This window comes from Microcaecilia unicolor, chromosome 6 (assembly GCF_901765095.1).
Source record: "Microcaecilia unicolor chromosome 6, aMicUni1.1, whole genome shotgun sequence".
Classification (NCBI taxonomy): domain Eukaryota; kingdom Metazoa; phylum Chordata; class Amphibia; order Gymnophiona; family Siphonopidae; genus Microcaecilia; species Microcaecilia unicolor.
The window spans coordinates 72,781,381-72,800,484 of record NC_044036.1 but is presented as its reverse complement, the minus strand read 5'-3'; the positions used below and the strand labels follow the sequence as shown (position 1 = coordinate 72,800,484).

The 19,104-nt window shown below is 42.3% G+C and overlaps 1 protein-coding gene and 1 non-coding gene across 2 annotated transcripts in view; both read right to left on the bottom strand.

The window, feature by feature from the left end:
• RPL5 (ribosomal protein L5) overlaps window positions 1-16,244 on the bottom strand; it is a 28,933-nt gene extending 12,689 nt beyond the window's left edge. The window contains exons 1-6 of the mRNA XM_030205637.1: window positions 16,136-16,244; window positions 13,142-13,211; window positions 12,828-12,943; window positions 9,041-9,175; window positions 4,064-4,266; window positions 1,541-1,718 (exon numbers count right to left, since the gene is read on the bottom strand). Coding sequence (XP_030061497.1) covers window positions 1,541-1,718; window positions 4,064-4,266; window positions 9,041-9,175; window positions 12,828-12,943; window positions 13,142-13,211; window positions 16,136-16,138 — 705 coding nt within the window. The 5' untranslated portion in view covers window positions 16,139-16,244. The remainder of the gene's footprint in view (window positions 1-1,540; window positions 1,719-4,063; window positions 4,267-9,040; window positions 9,176-12,827; window positions 12,944-13,141; window positions 13,212-16,135) is intronic.
• Window positions 1,802-1,898, bottom strand: LOC115473613. Its single transcript, XR_003942705.1, has one exon. It is a non-coding gene; the product is annotated as a small nucleolar RNA SNORD21 (small nucleolar RNA).
• Window positions 16,245-19,104: the final 2,860 nt, after the last annotated feature.

Sequence of the window (19,104 nt, the reverse complement as noted above, 5' to 3'; positions counted from 1 at the left end):
TAACTTGTAATCCACTCTCAAGTGAAAGAGCAGAACAGAAATAAATTAGTACTGCTAAAAACAAGTAGATCCTATTGTATAAAATGCAACTTGCATTAAGTTAATGCATTTTAGCACACATTACACTATTCAGTAAAAGTAGCTCACATGTTGTCTTCAGGAACAGCTCTCGACTACAAACTTATATAGCACTAGCACACCACACCACAATTAGGGTTAAACAATTATTAGGGGCCTCTTACTGCTACAAACTTGATTATAACACACTGACAAGTCAACAGTATGTAGACTTAACAGGTATGAGGGAAACTGCTCACACATTTTATTCTCTACGCTTGTATATAACATATGAAACAAGGAATGATGGAGACAAATTAATTACAAATCTAAGGTGAGACAAGCTAAGCACACCTAAGGTACCCTTCCCCTGTGTGCAGTAATGTCAGAGTAGTATCAGAACATCCTAGGTTCAACATAGGTTATGCAAGTAACTTGTACAAACCCCATTAAATAAAAATACAGCAAACATGCATAAGATATTAAACTATAGCACTACCTAAACAACTTCAAACCAGCAAAGATGAAAGACTTGCTGAATGGATTAGTCTCACTCAAAAGTGGAAGGCATCTTTTAGGAGTTTGTAATTGATTTATGAACAAGTAAATCCCACACGAAAAAAGGTTCAAAATAAGCAACAAGTGGTCATGGATTTGATTTACCACCTTTCTGTGATACATCCAAAGCGGTACTCTATCCCTGATGGGCTTACACCACTCAACTATAACCAAACCACTATATTTAGGAGTGAGCATAGAGCAACTCGGCCCTCAGTTGTCCTCTGACCACATATCCATTCATTTAGCTGTAGCTGCTGTTACTTAGCTATGGCATCACCCAAGGGGCTGGTCCACTTGACTCACCACAACCAAAACAGGTAATCCTGTCAGAAGCAGCACCAATTCTCCTTTGAGGGTCCTTGGTTCTCTCTCAGCCTCTTGGAGAATTGCAGTAAGTGGTTTTAAAAGTTCTAAGTGTGAGGTGAGCTTACCCCAGGTTTCACAGAGCAGGACCCAACCACTTGGAGTTTTCACTTGCTACTGGCCACTTTGGATAGGCTCTCAGCCTTCCCTGTCATTTCAGACTGGCTGAATTGCTCTTTCCATGGTTATATTAAATCTGCTCTGTAGATGAGGCAATTTACAGATAGTCTTTTTACATGCATTACAGTTAGCTTTAGAAAAGGTATTTGTGCTCTTGCATGAAGATATATGGTTACCAAATTGCCTGCAAAAATGTGTGTTAAAAAAGCACCTTTCAAACAAGAGCCATACAAAATGGCTGAATCACAGAGACAAGACAGCTTACATTGAATCAAAATCTTCTTTGACCACTCTAGGTTTGGGCCACATAGAGGCATATTTTCAAAGCACTTAGCCTTCCAAAGTTCCATAGGTTTCTATGGAACTTTGGAAGGCTAAGTGCTTTGAAAATACGCCTCATAGTGTACTTCATAAAAATTTTATTGAGAGAATTTCTTACCAAGTCTGGCGTGACGCTGTTCTTAATGTACTGCGAGAACTGCTTTTTGTATGTGTCTTCATCTTCCTCCATCAGATAGCGCATATAGTCTGCCACATTCTGTCCTAGAATGTGCTTGCGGTGAACTTCAGCATTGAATTCTTTACTTTCAGAGTCATAGCCAGGGAAACGTTTGGTACTGTAAAACCAAGCATCCAGATTGCACAGGTCAGGACAGATTCTGCTGAAACCCTTCTTACTTTTCAGACACTGAACATTTCTGCTGCTATCAGCCCCGTCTTGAAACCAAGTAACATCACATGCAGACCAATGACCAACTACAGTGTGCTCAGATTCTGGGGTTATCATCATGGAAAGCAGCTGGTATTCAGTTTTCCTTATGAGCAGAATGGGAATCAAATTAAGATCAAAACAGAACACTGAATGTGCTTCTGCTTCCCTTTCTAAATAAAATTACTAGTGCCCATGCCTGCAGATTCTGGTTTATCAGGAGCAATGCTTAAGAAGCTGTAGAAAAATTAAGATTATCCTGGAACTTACCTCCAGATTTTCTTCTGCATACTGACTCAACAAAAATTATGTAATGGCAGGTTTGAGGAGTCCAAATCAAAACTGCAGTTTTTTGATCCATCTCCAAACCGCATGCTTACAGCATTATCATAATATCCAGAAGACAAATCTTAAACCAAAAAATATACAGTTTGATTTCCTGGGCTTTGTTCAGTTATAATTCTGTTTCAAATGTACCTGATGTTATGAATAATGTGCTGGGTTTAAAAAAGGGTTTAATTAGCTTCTGGAGGAAAATTAACCAGGTAGCTGTTCTAAAGTCTATCACTTGGCCCTGGGCGTAAGATGCAAGGGATTGATCTGCTCTTTGGAACCCTCTCGGGTGCTTGTGACCTGAATGGCCACAATCAGGAGCAAGATACTGGGCTTGATGAATCTGAGATCTGATCCAGTATTGCATACCTTATACTCAAGGTGGTCAGCACATATGAACCAACCAGCTCAATGCCATTCTCATGAGAAATTTGAACTTTCATACACCATATGATTGTTTGCAAAAAGCGTGTGTGTGTGGGGGGGGAGAAGCTAAGGGTCTAAGGTGTGCCAACGATTTGCACTCACTAAATGTTTAGAAGCCCATAGGAATAAAATGGGCATCTTAGCATTTAGTGCACACCAAATCCATTAGGGCTCCTTTTGATGTAAAGCATTAATAAGGAAAGCAAAAATAATTTGAAAAGAAGCTTGCCGCAGAGGCAAAAAAAAAAAAAAAAAAAAATCTTTTTCAGGTACATTAGAAGCAGGAAGCCTGTAAGCAACTCAGATGGACCATTAACTCATCATGAAGTAAAAAGGAAACTCAAGGAGGATGAGGCTATAGTAGAAAGAATCACATCTGAAAGATGGAATAGGCCAAAACTGACAAGCTAGCAATCACCTGTACCTTCAGGAGTACCAAAAGAACTAAAAAATGAAATTGCAAATCTACTATTAGTAATCATTACCTTCCACTGGTAGAAATACACTCACATACCTCCCTCTCCTCAAGTCACTTCACAGGCTCCCTCTCCATTTCTATACACAGTTCAAAACTTCTCTTACTGACTTACAAGTCCATTCTTTCTGCAGCTCCTCAGTATCTCTCTTATTTCTCTTTACAACCCACCCCAGGAAATCCATTCATCAGGTAAGTTTCTCTTATCTGTACCCTTTCTCCTACACTGCCAACTCCAGAGACCAATCCTTCTATCTTGCTGTGCCATACACTTGAATCAGGCTTCCTGGTTCGTTTTGTCATGCTACTTTTAACCTCCCCCCCCCATTCACCAGTTCAATACCCATGTTTTATACAACCTCATAATAAATGAAACACCCTATACCCTTATTTGACTTGTCTGTCTGTCTTTGAATACATTGCAAGCTGTGTTGAGCACGGACCGTCTCTTACATGTTTGTGTAGAGTGCTCTGTATGTCTAGTAGCACTACAGAACTGAGTAGTAGTAGTAGTAGCGGCAGTAAAGTCATCTATGGTACCTGAAGATTGGAGGGTGGCCAATTTAACGCCAATTTTTAAAAAGAGTTCCAGGGGTGATCCCAGAAACTACAGACCAGTGATCCTGATGTCAGTGTTGAGAAAATGATAGAAACTACTACAAAGAACAACATTACTGAAGAGAGACATAGCTTAAAGGGACAGTCAACATGGATTTAACCAAAGCCCAAACCTCTCCTCCCATTTCAGCGGTACTGGGGACAGGAGTAGCAGCACCCAGTATGCAAGTTCAATTTTAGCTCTGATTTTCAAAGCTTAAATTCCCCTTCCAAACCCCCAGAATGACAAATCACAGCAAAATACCGGCATCCACCCAAGTCAGAAAGGTGTCAAGGGGAAAAAGAAAGAAAATTAACAGGAAACATCACTTCTGTGCCAGACAAAAAAACCCAAAACATTACTATCACAAGTTTACAATGCTACTCACATTTGCATTTGTAATTTGAAAACATTCATTTACCTGTGAGGAATTGACAGACCACCATCGACTGCTCCCTTTAGGGCTCCAAACACTTTGTTTCCAGTGGTAGTTCTTGCAAGGCCTGCATCCAGATAGCAAGTAAAAGCACTAGGCTGTCCATCGATGCTTTCCACATTATATTCATCACCGGTTACCTCAACCTGCCCTTCATAGACTTTGTCTAAGCCAAATTTATTCAGAAGCTAAGCAAGACAAAAAGCCACAGTTTCACCAAATTATAAATACTCCCGTATTTCTATTTGGGTCAATATTGTCAGGTCCTAGTGGCACATGTCTGGTGGCTAAAATGTATTTTATTGCAATGGATTACAGACCACCAACCTCCAACTTTGCTGCTGAGGCGCAACCAGATGTAGCCGATCTCTCCTTAAGCAGCAGTTTGAACTTTGGTGGTCTGGTCCTGAAAACTTTATTTTCTTAAAATTTGGGAACCTTATTTGAATACTTTAACAATGTGGGTTTGATCCGCCTTGTTGAACCATTTACATGTGCGACTATACAATAGTCTTAAGGAAATTGGGTAGGGGTTTTGTAGAAAGATCCCCCCCCCCACCCCCCCCCCCAAGTTGAACAGGGAGTTATGATACCAGATATTTTGTGGTTGTCTTTATTGCATCTGTTCATCATTTCAAACAAACTTTGTTGATGCGTTTATAATATGACAAAGATTTACACACAAAAAAAGAACCCATGACCATAATTAGCCTATTAGCTTGAGAATCTGAGCTCCGTCTCTGGAAGTTTAGAATCTCAATGGATAATTTTTCAAGGTTTTAAGTAGTTCAAGTCAAAAACTTTTTTTTCCCCAAAAAAGTCCCCACTGAAGACCAATTTTTAAAAAAACATTTTTCTATGCTGGCATTTGATTTTTTTCTCCTCCATAATTTTAAGTCCATCCACAAAAGTGGGCTTTATCTGTCTGGTCAGCATAAAGAGCAAAATTACATAACCTTTCGGGAAAAATAATTAGCTGGGCAGATCCATCAATATTACACAAAATCATAAATAAAAAGGATTTGGTTTTAATATGTTATGCTAACCCTTCCTATAGAGAGTCCTGATTTTTTTCTATTTAAGCTCTTAAGGCTAATTGATCTTTTCTTCTGCCCTGGGAGACTACACACTTTTAGATCCTTAGAAAAACATACAAAGGGGCCCATTTACTAAGCTATGGTTAAAAAAAAAAAAAAAAAAAAAGGCCCTGCACTAGCAGCAGGGGCCATTTTTACCAGAGCAGGTAAAAAGGCCAAAAAGCGACATGGCCATGTGGAAGGGCTCCCATGCTTGCTAACCTAACAGTAACCGGGTAGTACACGACGCTACCCGATTACCACTGGGTACTCCCCTGCAGAAATATTTTTTTTGAGTATTTCTGCTAGCACCGGAAATGCCGTGCACTGGGGGTGGAACTACCGCCGGTGCCTGCGTTGGACTGGTGGTAGCTCCAGATTGGTGGGCTTACCGCCACTTAGTAAAAGGGCCAAAACAAAATTAAACAACAAAATTAAACAACTTTTTCATTATATAAGCGTACATATCTAAAGAACAGATCCTGGGCTTCATTTTTTGTTTATCCTTTCAAATTTTTTGCAAATGCTGCTCCTTGAGATTAAGTCACTCAGAACCATTTTCCAGCTGCAGCACATCAGCTCACCAATTGCACATATATACTAATGCAGGGCTAGAAATATCCACAAAATCTGGCATTCAAGCTATTATGAAATGAATGGTAACACATTGTAGACTCAGAATAAAAAAACAAAAAAATAAAATAAAAAAGGAGCAAAATGAGAAAACATGCTAAACAAAATAGCAACATCCCCTTCCACCAAAAATAAAAGCAAGAAAAAGAGGAAAATTTTTCAATGGAACAATTTTTCTAAAAATATATCCATTCCTGCATTAGTGCATCTATGCCAAATCTATGAGAAATGGCATGAGAGCTAAAACATAATTACGCTCGCTTTTATCTATATCTGGAAAAAAATACTCTCTGGATGAATACTCCAGCAGATGAAACAAAATGGGGTATGGGGATTCCACATTTTGCTCTTTACCATGTAGCAGCCCAACTTCAGATAATATCCGAATAGTTGCAGGGATCTCGGAAACCATGGTTGGTCATGGAACAGAACATAGTTGGGGAAACTCCCCTGTGGGCACTACCCTGGCTGCTTATGCAGAAAGCGAGGAGAATTCTTCTGCATCTACTATTTAAATTACTCTTTGGCCATATGGCTTGCGCAGTGAACTAGGTGGTTCCCTGATAGAAAATTAGTCTATTCCCATCACGTATGCAGCACAGGGTTCTGCCCCGGATGAGGAAATATAGTATTAATTGGTGGGCCTCAGTCTCACTAAGTACCCTGGGGCAAGTAGGAGAAGGAGAATTATTACCCTTAGCTGATCTTACTGAGGATAAGGTATTACACAGATTTGGAAATGAAGGTACGTATGGGCAAAGAAGAGGGGGGATAAGTAGACCCTATACAGCAAATACCCTCACCAACTTACACCAGTGTCTTTTTTTTTGTTTCCATTTGCCAAGATAAAAGTTAGCATACACTTGGAGTTTAAAGACTGGAATAGATGTTCATTTCTTTGTTTAAAATATCAGTGGCATGAATGAAAATGGCTACAAATCTTATCAGTGGTACTAAACTCTGGCTCATTTAGTCAAGATCTATAAAACTACCATGGAGAGATGTTGGCAACAAATTGTGGAGAACGAGGCGCTTTCATCTACGGTGGAACTGTCCTGTGGTTGCAAGTATTTTGGACAGCATCTAGTGAGTATTTGGACTGTATTCTACAGGCACCATATCCCTGCAATCCGAATGCTGTGACTGGATTTCTAAAGAGGTTCACAACTGGCAACTTATCCTTTTTACAGCTGCTAAAGTCAGCCTGGCAAGAATTTTGGAAAGCCACAAACTCCACCACTTGAGATGGTTCTTTTAAAGCTGGACTATGTATGTTTGATGTCCAAACCTGACTGCTATAAAGTATAGCCGGATCCTGCTTTACCATAAAACATGGGACTCGTATACTGTGTGGAGATCCCAAACCACAACGATAGTTGTTTCATGAGCCTAGTGTTCAACCCTTTCCCAGACCTTATTTTTTATTGAATTCTGTTATAGGCTAAGGGCTAAGACCACCCTCATTGAGATTTGGAGCAATTTTAAGGGGGGGGGGGGAGAAGGGATCCATTTGGTTCTGTGTACTGACTATGATACGGTTTGCTATATGTTGTGCAACAGTATTGTAGTTATGCCTATTATTACTGAATAAAGTTGATTCAGAAATTTTTTTTATTAAGCTCCAACTTACCACTCCCCAGCCTGTCCCTTCTGCATGCCTGCTGCTATAACAGTGACTGTGCTCCAAAAAGTTTTGGTTTCAAATGCTTTTCCACACTCACTATGGGATATCATCTCACCCATTGTGTTTAAACCAGTTTGAGAGAGTATTTCTCATGTAGGGACAAAGCTACCATGCTACGACTTATCCTTTTCCTCATACAATAATAGGGACTTCAAAGACCCTTAAAGCAGAATTTATAGTAAGCAATCATTCAGAATCTGTTTTCCTTAGATTATAATGTGCCTTACGCAGACATATACTGATATTTTATCTGGATCCATGACCTGAACTTAGGTTATAACTGGGTTATTCATATAGTAAAAGCAAACCATTCTGCATGAGTTGTAGAGCTTTCTTGCTAAAAATGTACTAAAATAAATAAATAAATAAATACATCAACAGTAACCTCCAGCAGCCAAGGCCCGCACTACGTGCCGACCTATAAGAAAGCAGCAAAGACTGGTAGGACCGATTAACTATTTTTTAACCAAACAAAAAAATGTGTGTGTGGGGGGGACGACTTCTTGTAATTTTATGCACACAGCAAAAATGTGTTCAGAAATAAACCTGTCTTAAAATTGTCTTCATGCCACATTCATACAGTAAATATCGTACTACCACCAATAACCACTGTTTCATCAATACAAGACTATAGGCTACACTTGGGAAATACAATTCTTATAGTCAATCCTTGGCCTTTTGGAGTAATCTAACACCGATGCAGCCTTGTATTAACAAAACAGTGGCCATTGTTGGTGGCAGTATGTTCACTGCACGAATATGTCATGAAGATAAAATATAAGTCTCCTAAATTAACATATTGTTACTATTTGATTAAAGTTAACATTGTTTTTATTTGTACACTTTTTAGATTCTTGATATACCGCCTTTCTGTGGTATATAATCAAAGCAGCTTACATATTACCTCTAATGGACTCACAATCTAAGTTCTTTGTACCTGGGCAATGAAAGGTTAAGCAACTTATTTATTTCTAGCCTGTCTATTGACTAGGAGGCTCATTTTCAAAGCACTTAGCCTCCCAAAGTTCCATAGAAACCTATGGAACTTAGCCTCCCAAAGTGCTTTGAAAATATGCCTCTAAGTGACTACAATAAAACATACAAATATCAAACAACACATCAACAGAACATCTGTGCTTTGTTTCATAAAAGAAAAACAGCATCTGGGAGTTCAACACCCAGGGTCACAAGGATCCAAGGTGAGAATTAAACCTGGTGGCCTAGTTTCTCAGACCACTGCACTAATCATTAAGTTTCTCTGTTTTCAATTGTTAAAAAAAAAAAAAAAAATCAGTTAATCCAATTTTACTTTATCTTCAGTTTGTAAGTTTTAAATGCATTTGAACTAACTCAGAAAACTCAGTTGCAGAAATCTCTATGCACATGCAATACAGGTTGCTCAAATCTAACTTAAACCTCCAGACTGGGATTAATAAACACCTCCAAAGTATGAAGCCAGCAACGTATAGACATTGTAGGGGGAGGAAGGGCATGTCATGTTTCAAATTTGCACAAAAAGCAGTGTCACCCGGGCTGAAGCCTTCCAGGTGAGATGCAGCAGGTCCTTACCCTGCGAGCCAGCAGCAGACCAGTACAATACGCTGCAGCATAGTTTGTCAGTCCCACCTTCACGCCATACTTGGGTAGCTCATGAGAATAGGCTGCACAGACAATCATATCCCCTTCAATTCGAGCATAAGCAATCTAGAAAAACACAACAAACTTAGGTCAGTATATTTTTACTTCAACAAAACAGTAATGCATATCAATTCATTTCGTTTTCCAACAAATGTTCTGTTAATAAGTGACAACTCATATCAGTGCTGTATGTTATTGAAAAAAACATTTTTTCTGGATCACTGAAATTTATTTTCAGGCTCCCATAATCTGAACTGATGCATTGTGAAATTTCACCCTCAAACTCTGTTTGCATCTTAAAACCTTCTTGCAGTGCTGGCTTTTAATTAAACCCCAAAGCACAATGAAGACTCGGGCCTTCATGCAGAAAGTTTTGCATTAGAACATTGTGCTAAGCTCCACTGCAGTGTTTTAATGCAAGTGCTATAGTAAACTAATTGGCATGCAAATTACCTCTGCATTAAAAAGTGTGCACGATCACACAAAAAAAATGCACTGCCATAGTAATAAATTTGCTGCATAGTGAGTAAAATGTTTCCCTTCCTGCCAGGGCATAAGCAGGGGATTAGCTCAAACATAGGAAGGGAATCCAATTTCCCTATTCCTTACTCTACACCTACTCCCCCAAAAATGCCCTGATGTCCCAGCAGGGCTTGGACCCCTTGACCCCCCCTTCATGCTCCAAACACCCATCTGACCCCACAAATGTCCCTGCTCCATGGCCCTTTGCACACCTTCCTCTCAAAAATAGGCTGGGGCCAGGTGAAACCATGCAGAACCCTGTAACCCCCCCAGTACCTCCAACACTGGGAAACAGGAGCGATGCCCACTAGGCTCCTTCTTCTGTGTTGCTATCTTGAAAAGTGGTCCCACATGGTGTCTCCCCACACTGGAAATGCGTGGGGAATGCCCAACTTATTTTTGTGTGTGTGTGTGTGTGTGGGGGGGGGGGGGGGATTCAAGGAGCCACCAGAGGCACTTTGTGGGGTTGGGAGGCATGTAGAATCAGGCAGAGAGGATTGGAGTCATGGGAAAAGGACGGTGGTAGGAGTGTACTACCATCCACCTTGCCAGGATGAGCAGGTAGATGCAGAAATGATAAAAGAAATCAGAGACGCAAACAAAATGGGCAATGTGATAATAATGGGTGACTTCAATTATCCAAATATAGACTGGGTAAATGTAACATCAGGACACACTAGAGAGGTACAATTCCTTGATGAAATCAAGGACAGCTTTATGGAGCAGCTGGTACAGAAGCCGACGAGAGAAGGAAAAATTCTAAGCGCATAATCTGGTAAGGGACGTTATGGTACTGGGGCCGCTTGATAACAGTGATCATAATATGATCAGTTTTGATATCAACCTTGAAGTAACTATACACAGGAAGTCAAATACGTTAGCGTTTAACTTTAAAAAAGGAGACTATGATAAAATGAGAAGAACGGTAAAAATAAAACTTAGGGGGGCAACTGAGAGAGTAAAAACTGTACAGCAGGCGTGGACGCTGTTCAAAAATACCATCCTGGAGGCCCAGGCCATACATATTCAGTGAATTAGAAAAGAAAGACGGAACTCCAAAAGACAGCCGGCCTGGTTGAAAAGTGAGGTGAAGGAAGCTATTAGGGCTAAAAGAAACGCCTTCAGAAAATGGAAGAAGGAACCGTCTGAAAATAACAAGAAGCAGCATAAGGAGTGTCAAAGCAAATGCAAGGCGCAGATAAAGAAGGCCAAGAGGAGTGCCATAATTCATCTCATATGACCTCTTTGCTCCTGCAGGGGATCTTTACCGCAGTCCAGAGCTAGCACTAACATAAAAACACAATATTAAGCAAAAAGTAAACAACTGCACAGACTGTGCAGTACCTCAAGGATCACCACTATCACTGCTCCTTTTCAACCTTATGATGACCCCACTAGCCAAGTCCCTATCCAATCATGGCCTCAACCCTTTTATATATGCTGACGACGTCACATTGTACATCCCTTACAAAAATGATCTAACAGAAATCACCAACAAACTCAGCCTGAACATCATGAACTCATGGGCGAATACATTTCAACTAAAACTTAACACAGAAAAAAACACATTGTCTCATCCTCTTATCCCAATATAACACTATCAAACCTACCAACATAACCACCCCAGATTACACTCTCCCTATCTCAGACAGCCTGAAAATTCTTGGCGTTATAATCAACTGAAATCTCACACTAGAGAGTCAAGCGAAAGCCACAACAAAGAAAATGTTCCACTCAATGTGGAAGCTCAATCGAGTGAAACCTCCCCCCCCCCCCCCCCGAGGGAAATATTTCACAACTTGGTACAATCCATGGTACTAAGCCATCTAGATTACTGTAATGGTATCTATGTGGGATGTAAAGATCAAATCATAAAGAAACTCCAAACTGCTCAAAACACAGCAGCCAGGCTTATATTTGGAAAAACAAGATTCAAAAGCACCAAACCGCTACAAGAAAAACTGCACTGGCTCCCAATTAAAGAACATATTGCATTTAAAATCTGTACCCTGGTTCATAAAATCATCTACGGCAATGCCTCGGGATATATGACAGACCTTATAGATCTACCAACCAGAAACACAAGAAGATCAACACGAACATACCTAAATCTCCACCACCCAAGCTGCAAAGGACTCAAATACAAATCAAGCTATGCATCCAGCTTCTCTTATATAAGCACGCAACTATGGAACGCACTACCAATCACCGTGAAAACAACATACGACCACCTAAACTTCCGGAAACTCCTAAAGACTAACCTGTTCGAAAAGGCATACCCTAACGATCCAAGCTAAATGCCTTAATCCCTCAACACAACAATATATAAGTACGTATTGGACATAACCTAACTCTTCCTCCTTATGACTCCCAATGTTTGATCATTCCCTACCATAACCTCACTATATTTGCTCATAGCGGTATTGACGATCGCCTCTACTGTACTATGTAAGCCACATTGAACCTGCAAATAGGTGGGAAAATGTGGGATACAAATGCAACAAATAAATAAATGTAAAGTGTTTAAAAGTTTATGTGCAGAACTCCTCCAGACCTGTTGCCCCCATCTCACCCACCAAAGGTTCAGAGACCCCAGCATCTACCCTTCAATTCTTACCCCATCTAAGCTCCATCCTTCAGCTCCCACCCAGGCTTGACCCTACCTAAAATTTTTCCATAGCTCTCGCCCTTCAACAGCCTCATCCCCTCACCAATTCTTTCTGTTCTTTTTTTTTCTCTAACTTCAACTCCATTGCCACTCCTCTCGACCATCTTCATCCCAATATTCATATTGGCACTACTCCTCTCCCCATGATCCACACTACTACACTCATACATTCTCTTCTTCCTCTTTATTTCACTACTAGTTCATGCTCTCCCCATCTGGTCCAAGTTCCAACCTACTCTTGCTATACAACCCCAAAGGCTTTGACCAACCTTCCTCTCTTCCATCTGATTCCTGGCCCAGAATCTCCTGTCAGTCCCATGCAGCCACTGCTATCCTGCTCCTGCCTGATCCCAGCTCATGGCCCTGACCTTCCCTTCCTAATCTGGTGCTGATTGGAGCTGTAGCTTCTTTCCCTTGCTTGTGATCCAGGCAATTCTATGCCAAACCTTAAACGTCTGTGTGAAAAGGGAAATCCGTACAAAATTCCTCTCAGGAGTAAACTTCATGGCCTAGAGTTCAACCACTCACCTGACAAATGATGTCCCTGTTGGTAATACGTACAATCATCCTGTACTTAGGAGTGTTGTACTTGTTCTTATCCTGAATCACCAGTCGCTTGCGGGCATAGTAGTCTGTTTTCCCCTCTAGGAAATACAAGAGAGAGTTATCAGCATTTAAAATTTGGGGGATGGCTAAGTGGACCTGTTATCTAAGCATCTGAAAAGTTATAATTAAGCCTATGTAACGCACTGCTTATGTTTAAATCATGTTTATTAAACAGAACATTTTAAAATTTCTCTTCAAATGAAAAACATTAAACATACAAACAGATTTTCATTTACCTCTCCTTCGTCGGAATTTCACCTGGTACCTCTTGAAATAAGCCTTGTTCTTTACAACTTTTACGAACCCCTGAAACAAAAGTCACTTTGTTGTCATCCAACAATTTATTTTAAATATTGCTACGCAATGTATAAGTTGTCATCTAATTGATATTAAATAAAAACTCTAAACATAAAAAGAAAGGAACAGAGAAATCATGAAATGACAGAACAGCAGCAATTACAAAAAAAAGTTTTCACTTATTGTCCTAAATATCATGTAACCTATAAAAACATGGCAAATAGACTTACAAACGCTGAGTACCAAGTATACTAGTAGGTTCTACATACAACTGCATGTATTTTCACCTACACACACAGAAAACAGCAAAGGTGATCCAAGGAATGTGTAGACAACATTGTAACAGGCAGATGATCAAAAGCAAACGCGGCGCTAGAGGCTGCTAGCACAGGCGTTTGCTACCGCCCCATGATCAATGCCCTCGAGCACGTGAAACAACGCGCTCGAGGGCTCTTTGCGCAACTTGCTGCCACAGTCGGGACATTTGAGGGTTTTTTCCCTCCATTTTAATATATAAAGAATATGACTGTAAAAGTGGCAATACAGGTCACAAGCAGGACCACCATTAGAATGACATGGGGACCCACAGTAACCACTGGGACAGGGCGCGGATGGGGACAAACTTTGTCCCAGTGTCATTTTCTACTTTGAAGCCCGTTAATAAACTGGACAGTTATTTATGTTTGATTGATGCAGATGGCAACATTTGATTTTTGGGAAAAACAAGCAAACATGCTGGCCACAACTAGCAAAATTTGCATGGGGGATCCTGTACATTCTGCTACCATCACATCTTCTATTGCAGGAAGGACTGTGGATGACAGGAGAGCTAGACTGAATCTTGAGATTTTTAACTTCTTATTCATCTACACATTAAAAAAATCATAAAAATGCTTCATAGGGCATATAGCTCCCCTCTAGGGCATACAGAATGGGTTGTATTTTGTACCCCTGGACATTTTAACAGGGTAGATTAGGATTCCTTGGTGTAGTAGAAGTCAGTTATTGTTGTGGTTGGAAGAACAGAGTGTGGGGGAGGGGAGGGTTATTATAGCTGCTTGTTATTGTTTTCTATTTGCAATTTATACACAATAGATTAACAGCATATCGTTCCTTTTTATCCTATATAATAATTTGTACCATCAATGTTCCATGGCTGGCTGGTTGTCTGGGTTCATAACATCCTATCAGCAAGCCTCCAGCGTTCCACTCACTCTCCCGCCCTCGCGTAAAGACGAACTGACATCAGAGGGCGGAACCGTGAGAAGGAAGAGAACGCTGGAGGTGAACTGACGTCAGGATGTTATGAACGCAAGTGAAAGCAACGGAACGCAGGAGGGGAGGACAGAATCACAGGACCGAGGAGAGGGCAGGGGACAATCGCTGGACATGGAGGGGAGGGCAGGCAGAGGAGAATTGATTGACATGGAAGGCAGGACAGAGGAGAATTGCTGGACATGGAGGGGATAGGAGGCGAGGGGAGAATCGTGGCACATGGATGGGAGGGCCGAGGTGAATCGATGGACATGGATGGGAGGAGAGAATCGCAGGACACGGATTTGAGGGCAGGGCAGAGGAGAATTGCTGGACATGGAGGGGATGAGAGGGGTGAGAGAAAAATCATTTAGATGAGAGCCTTCCTTGGGCTCATTTCATTTTTGACGAAACGGGCTTGGTTCCACTAGTACTTGAATAAAATGATTTAAACATAAATTCATTAAGTGTTCGAGGCTTCTGCAGATAAGAACAGAGCCCACAGGGATAGGGTGAGAACAGGGACAAAGCTTGTGGGGACAGAGACAGAACCCACATGGGCAGGGACCAACTTTGTCCCAGTGTCATTCTCTAATTAGGGGTACTTTGAGGCATATTTTCAAAGCACTTAGCCTTCCAAAGTTCCATAGAAACCTATGGAACTTTGGAAGGCTAAGTGCTTTGAAAATATGTCTCTTTGTCAACTTTTAAAGGCCACTGGTATCAATTTGGGAAAAAAAACAACAAATTATCAGCACCACAAACATTACAAGAGAATACTAAAATCAAACCCAAAAAAGGAGTATGATACAGCCATCCAAATACTCAAAAGCACAAATGCTGAAACTTCAACCATTTTTTTTTTTCAATGAAAAAGATCTAGCACATCTACCCCCACCCCCCAACAACACATCAACAAGTGAAGGTGAGGCTTGGCATGGAAGCTCAAAGAATAACAACGAGGGAAACAGGCTTGTTAAATAAGCTTTGTGGCCTCTGTCATTAGACTGTTTCCCCATTATAGTGTCACTGACAAATTTCACTTTGAAAGAGGACGCACAAAATCAGAGTGCGCTTGATTTTTAACGGCCTTACTAATCGGAACAGAGAAATCTCCTTTTGGAAAGCAGAGCCCAAATATGTACAGTTACCAGTTAACTATAGCCTATACCCGGAAGACCTAGAACCAACGAACCCCCTAAAAATAAAATCTTCTGGGACCCTCCCCCACTCCCACCTCCAGGCCCCTGAGCTCGGAGGGGTCCCAGAATACAAACAGTGGCCCACGCACGGCGCCCCTCCCCCACCCCGGAGTTCAGGAAGTTCCAAACCAATTCCAGAGAGCCAGCAGGCAGGGTTCAACATGGCGGCAGAGCTCTTCTACCCCCCCCCCCCCCGGGTACTTTACTCCTCCAGCCCAGACCCCAAGAGCGGTGAACGACGGTAGGACAGAGAAGCCCAGAGCGCACGCACAGCTCAACTGCAAGGACCCGACGGCGGGGGGGGGTGGAGAGCAAGCGCCATTAGGCCACGCTGGAAGCGGCTACACTCGCAGCCGCTCTACCCTAATCTAATGCCATCCGCGGCTTCTCGGCCACTCCGGCGCGTGCCAGCGAACGCAGCGTGGTAAGCTACTGCCCCTCAATCCACTGGCGCGAGGATGTAAAGTCGATGCTCACCATCGGGCTGTTTTTTCGTCCCGCCTCGGCTAGGACTGCAAAGTCTCAGCACCAACGTCGGGACGCCACAGCACCGGGAAAAGGCCGTACATCCTGCGCATGCGTCGGAAGTAGTTTTGGCTGGGGCAAGGATTGAGCGCAGGACCACGCTGGGAAAATTCAAGCTAACAGTAAAGTATAGCACCCTCTCGAGGGTGGAAGGCACAGCTGCTATATTGGAAACAAAAACCTTTTATCCCGCATCTCCATCTTTTCTTCTTCTTCTTCCAAACAATTGATACCCTCCCCCCCCCCCACCTCCAATTCACAACCTACTGCTCTCAGGCCCTCATGATCAAAAGCAAACTCTGGCGCTAGAGGCTGTTAACGCCATACTAGCGCCAGAGTTTGCAGCCGACCCATGATCAGAGCCCTCGAGCGCCTGAAACAGCGCACTCGAGGGCTCTCAGCGCAAGTAGCATGCAAATGCATGCCAAACAGGGCTTCTAGCGCAATTAGCTTGCAAATGCATGCTAATTGACGCTTAACGCATTCATCCCCAATGATCAGCGACCAGCGCGCCAAAGATTGGGTCGCTGGCCGCAGCAAAATCAACACCAGCTCCGAGCTGGCGTTAGATTTTGCGGATCATTGGGGAGGAATGGTGAGCCCTGTCCAGCATGCAGTTGCATGCTGGCATGCCCCCCTTCCCCCCCAAGGCAAACGCGAACGGGGGGCTGGAGGTCCGGTGGACCTCTGGTTCCCCCGATGATCCCCCCCCCATGTTCACGGAGGGCTGGAGATCCGGTGGGTCTCCAGCACCCCCGAACCTACGCCGCCTCCCGAAAAACGCTATCCCACCCACCGACGGGGGGGGGGGGCTGGAGGATCGGTGGGTCTCCAGCCCCTCTTGTATTAAAAAAAACAAAATCAGTACCTGCTTCTTTATAGAGTTATAGTAGCACTATGGGGAAAAACAAAATGCCAAATTGGCCACCCCCCCCCCCCCCCAAAAAAAAAAAAAAGAAAGAAAAAAATGCTGACTGAACCCCTGAGGCAGCCACTAGGTGAAACAAACAGTCCTTGACTGGATTGTTATTAATGCATCAAGTTTGGGGAATTGATGGATACTCAGATAAATCATGTTTTCTTAAGTTTTCTATTTTCAGACGTAACTTAATACAACTTAAAGCTGAGTATGCTACAGTGATTTCTTGGGTAGCCAATTTGGTCTTTTTCTCCAAGGTGCTGTAACCTAATAATGAAGCAGGTATCAATTTTTTTTTTTTTTATACAAGACTGGGAGACTGGGCATCCAAATGGTAGATGACACTTAATGTGAGCAAGTGAAAGAGATGCATGTAGAGAAGAGGAACCCAAACTTTAGCCACATAATGCAAGGTTTTGCTTTCTTGGGATTTGTGAGCAAACTCTGACTGTGTCCAGGGAGAGATAATTTCCACTGAGTTTAGCATCCCCCAATCATTTTGAAAAACTGGCCCCTATACTACCAGGTATTTGTGACCTGGATTGGTGAAGGGGTACAGCGGGTTTTAGTGAGTTTTGGAGGGCTCACAGTTTCCACCACAAGTGTATGGGGAGGTATGGACCTGGGTCCACCTGTCTAGTGCACTGCACCCACCACTAGACTACTGTTTATTATGTATACTATACTGTTTATTGTAAGTCACATTGAACTCAAACTTGTTTGGGATAATGTGGGCTATAAATGTCACAAACAAATAAATAAAAGTAACAACAGCTGAACGGTGAGCTAGAGAGCATGGTTGATGAGACTCAAACAACAGGCACTTTTGTAGCTGCAACAACAACAAAAAAGAAACAAAAACAAAACAAAAAAACATTGGTTGGACTATTTAAAAAATACTGGTATTTTATTTATTTATTTGTATTTATTTATTGCATTTGTATCCCACATTTTCCCACCTATTTGCAGGCTCAATGTGGCTTACAAAAAAACTGTTACGGCATCACCATTCCAGGAGACAATACAGTTGGTGTTACAACAAGATCATGGATGATGACAAAACAATCGAAACAAAGTTTTTTCACTTGACTTTATCCATGACTGGTCCATATCCCTTAGGTCAGTGCTTCTCAACCCTATCCTGACATCATACCTAGCTAGTTGGGTTTTTAGGACTACCATAATGAATATGTTTGTAAACCTGCTTTATCCATAGCCAGGTTCTCCAGCAGGGAGGAGTAGTCCAATGGATAGTGCAGTAGGGTCTGAGATCCTGGGAACCAGGTTCAATTCCCACTGCAGCTCCTTGTGACTCTGGGCAAGCCACTTAACCTTCCATTGCTCTAGGCATAAAACTTAGACTGAGACCACTAGGGACAGAGAAAGTACTTGCACACAGGAGCAGTGGAACATCTTTCTGTTTGGGGAGGGCAAGCTCCACTTTCAACCCCACCCATGCTCTGCCCCCAGCTCCAGCATCTCCCTTTACCTACCATCCCTTAGTCACCCCCTCCCATGGCATCCAGCATCCTTCCCTACTTTTGAACCACCTCCCACCATGGTGCCCAGTTTTTCTCTCCTCACCTCCTCTCCCTCATGGTCTCCAGCACTTCTCTCCATCTCCCTGCCCCCCACGACATGTTTAGTGCCTTACCTCCCTTCCTCTGGGTAGCGATACTCCAACCGGCACAGCATAAAAAGCATAGAGGCTGGCGGGCACGGGTCCTTGAGAATCTGTGCACACTTAAGACCTACCTGCTCCCCCCCTCCATACTTCCTATTTCATGCTGAAGGTCCCCTGCCTGCCAGTCTCTATGCTTTTGGTGTATTGCCGCCCTGGAGGAGGGAGGTAAGGTACTAAGTTCACTGCGGGGGGGGAGGGGGTGAGGAAGATGGAGAGAAGGAAAAATTGGAGCAGTGTTCCCTCTAAGGCCTGAAGTTGACATGAGCAAAAATTTTCTTATATTACATTGTGAGCACTTCTTACAGATAACACAAACAC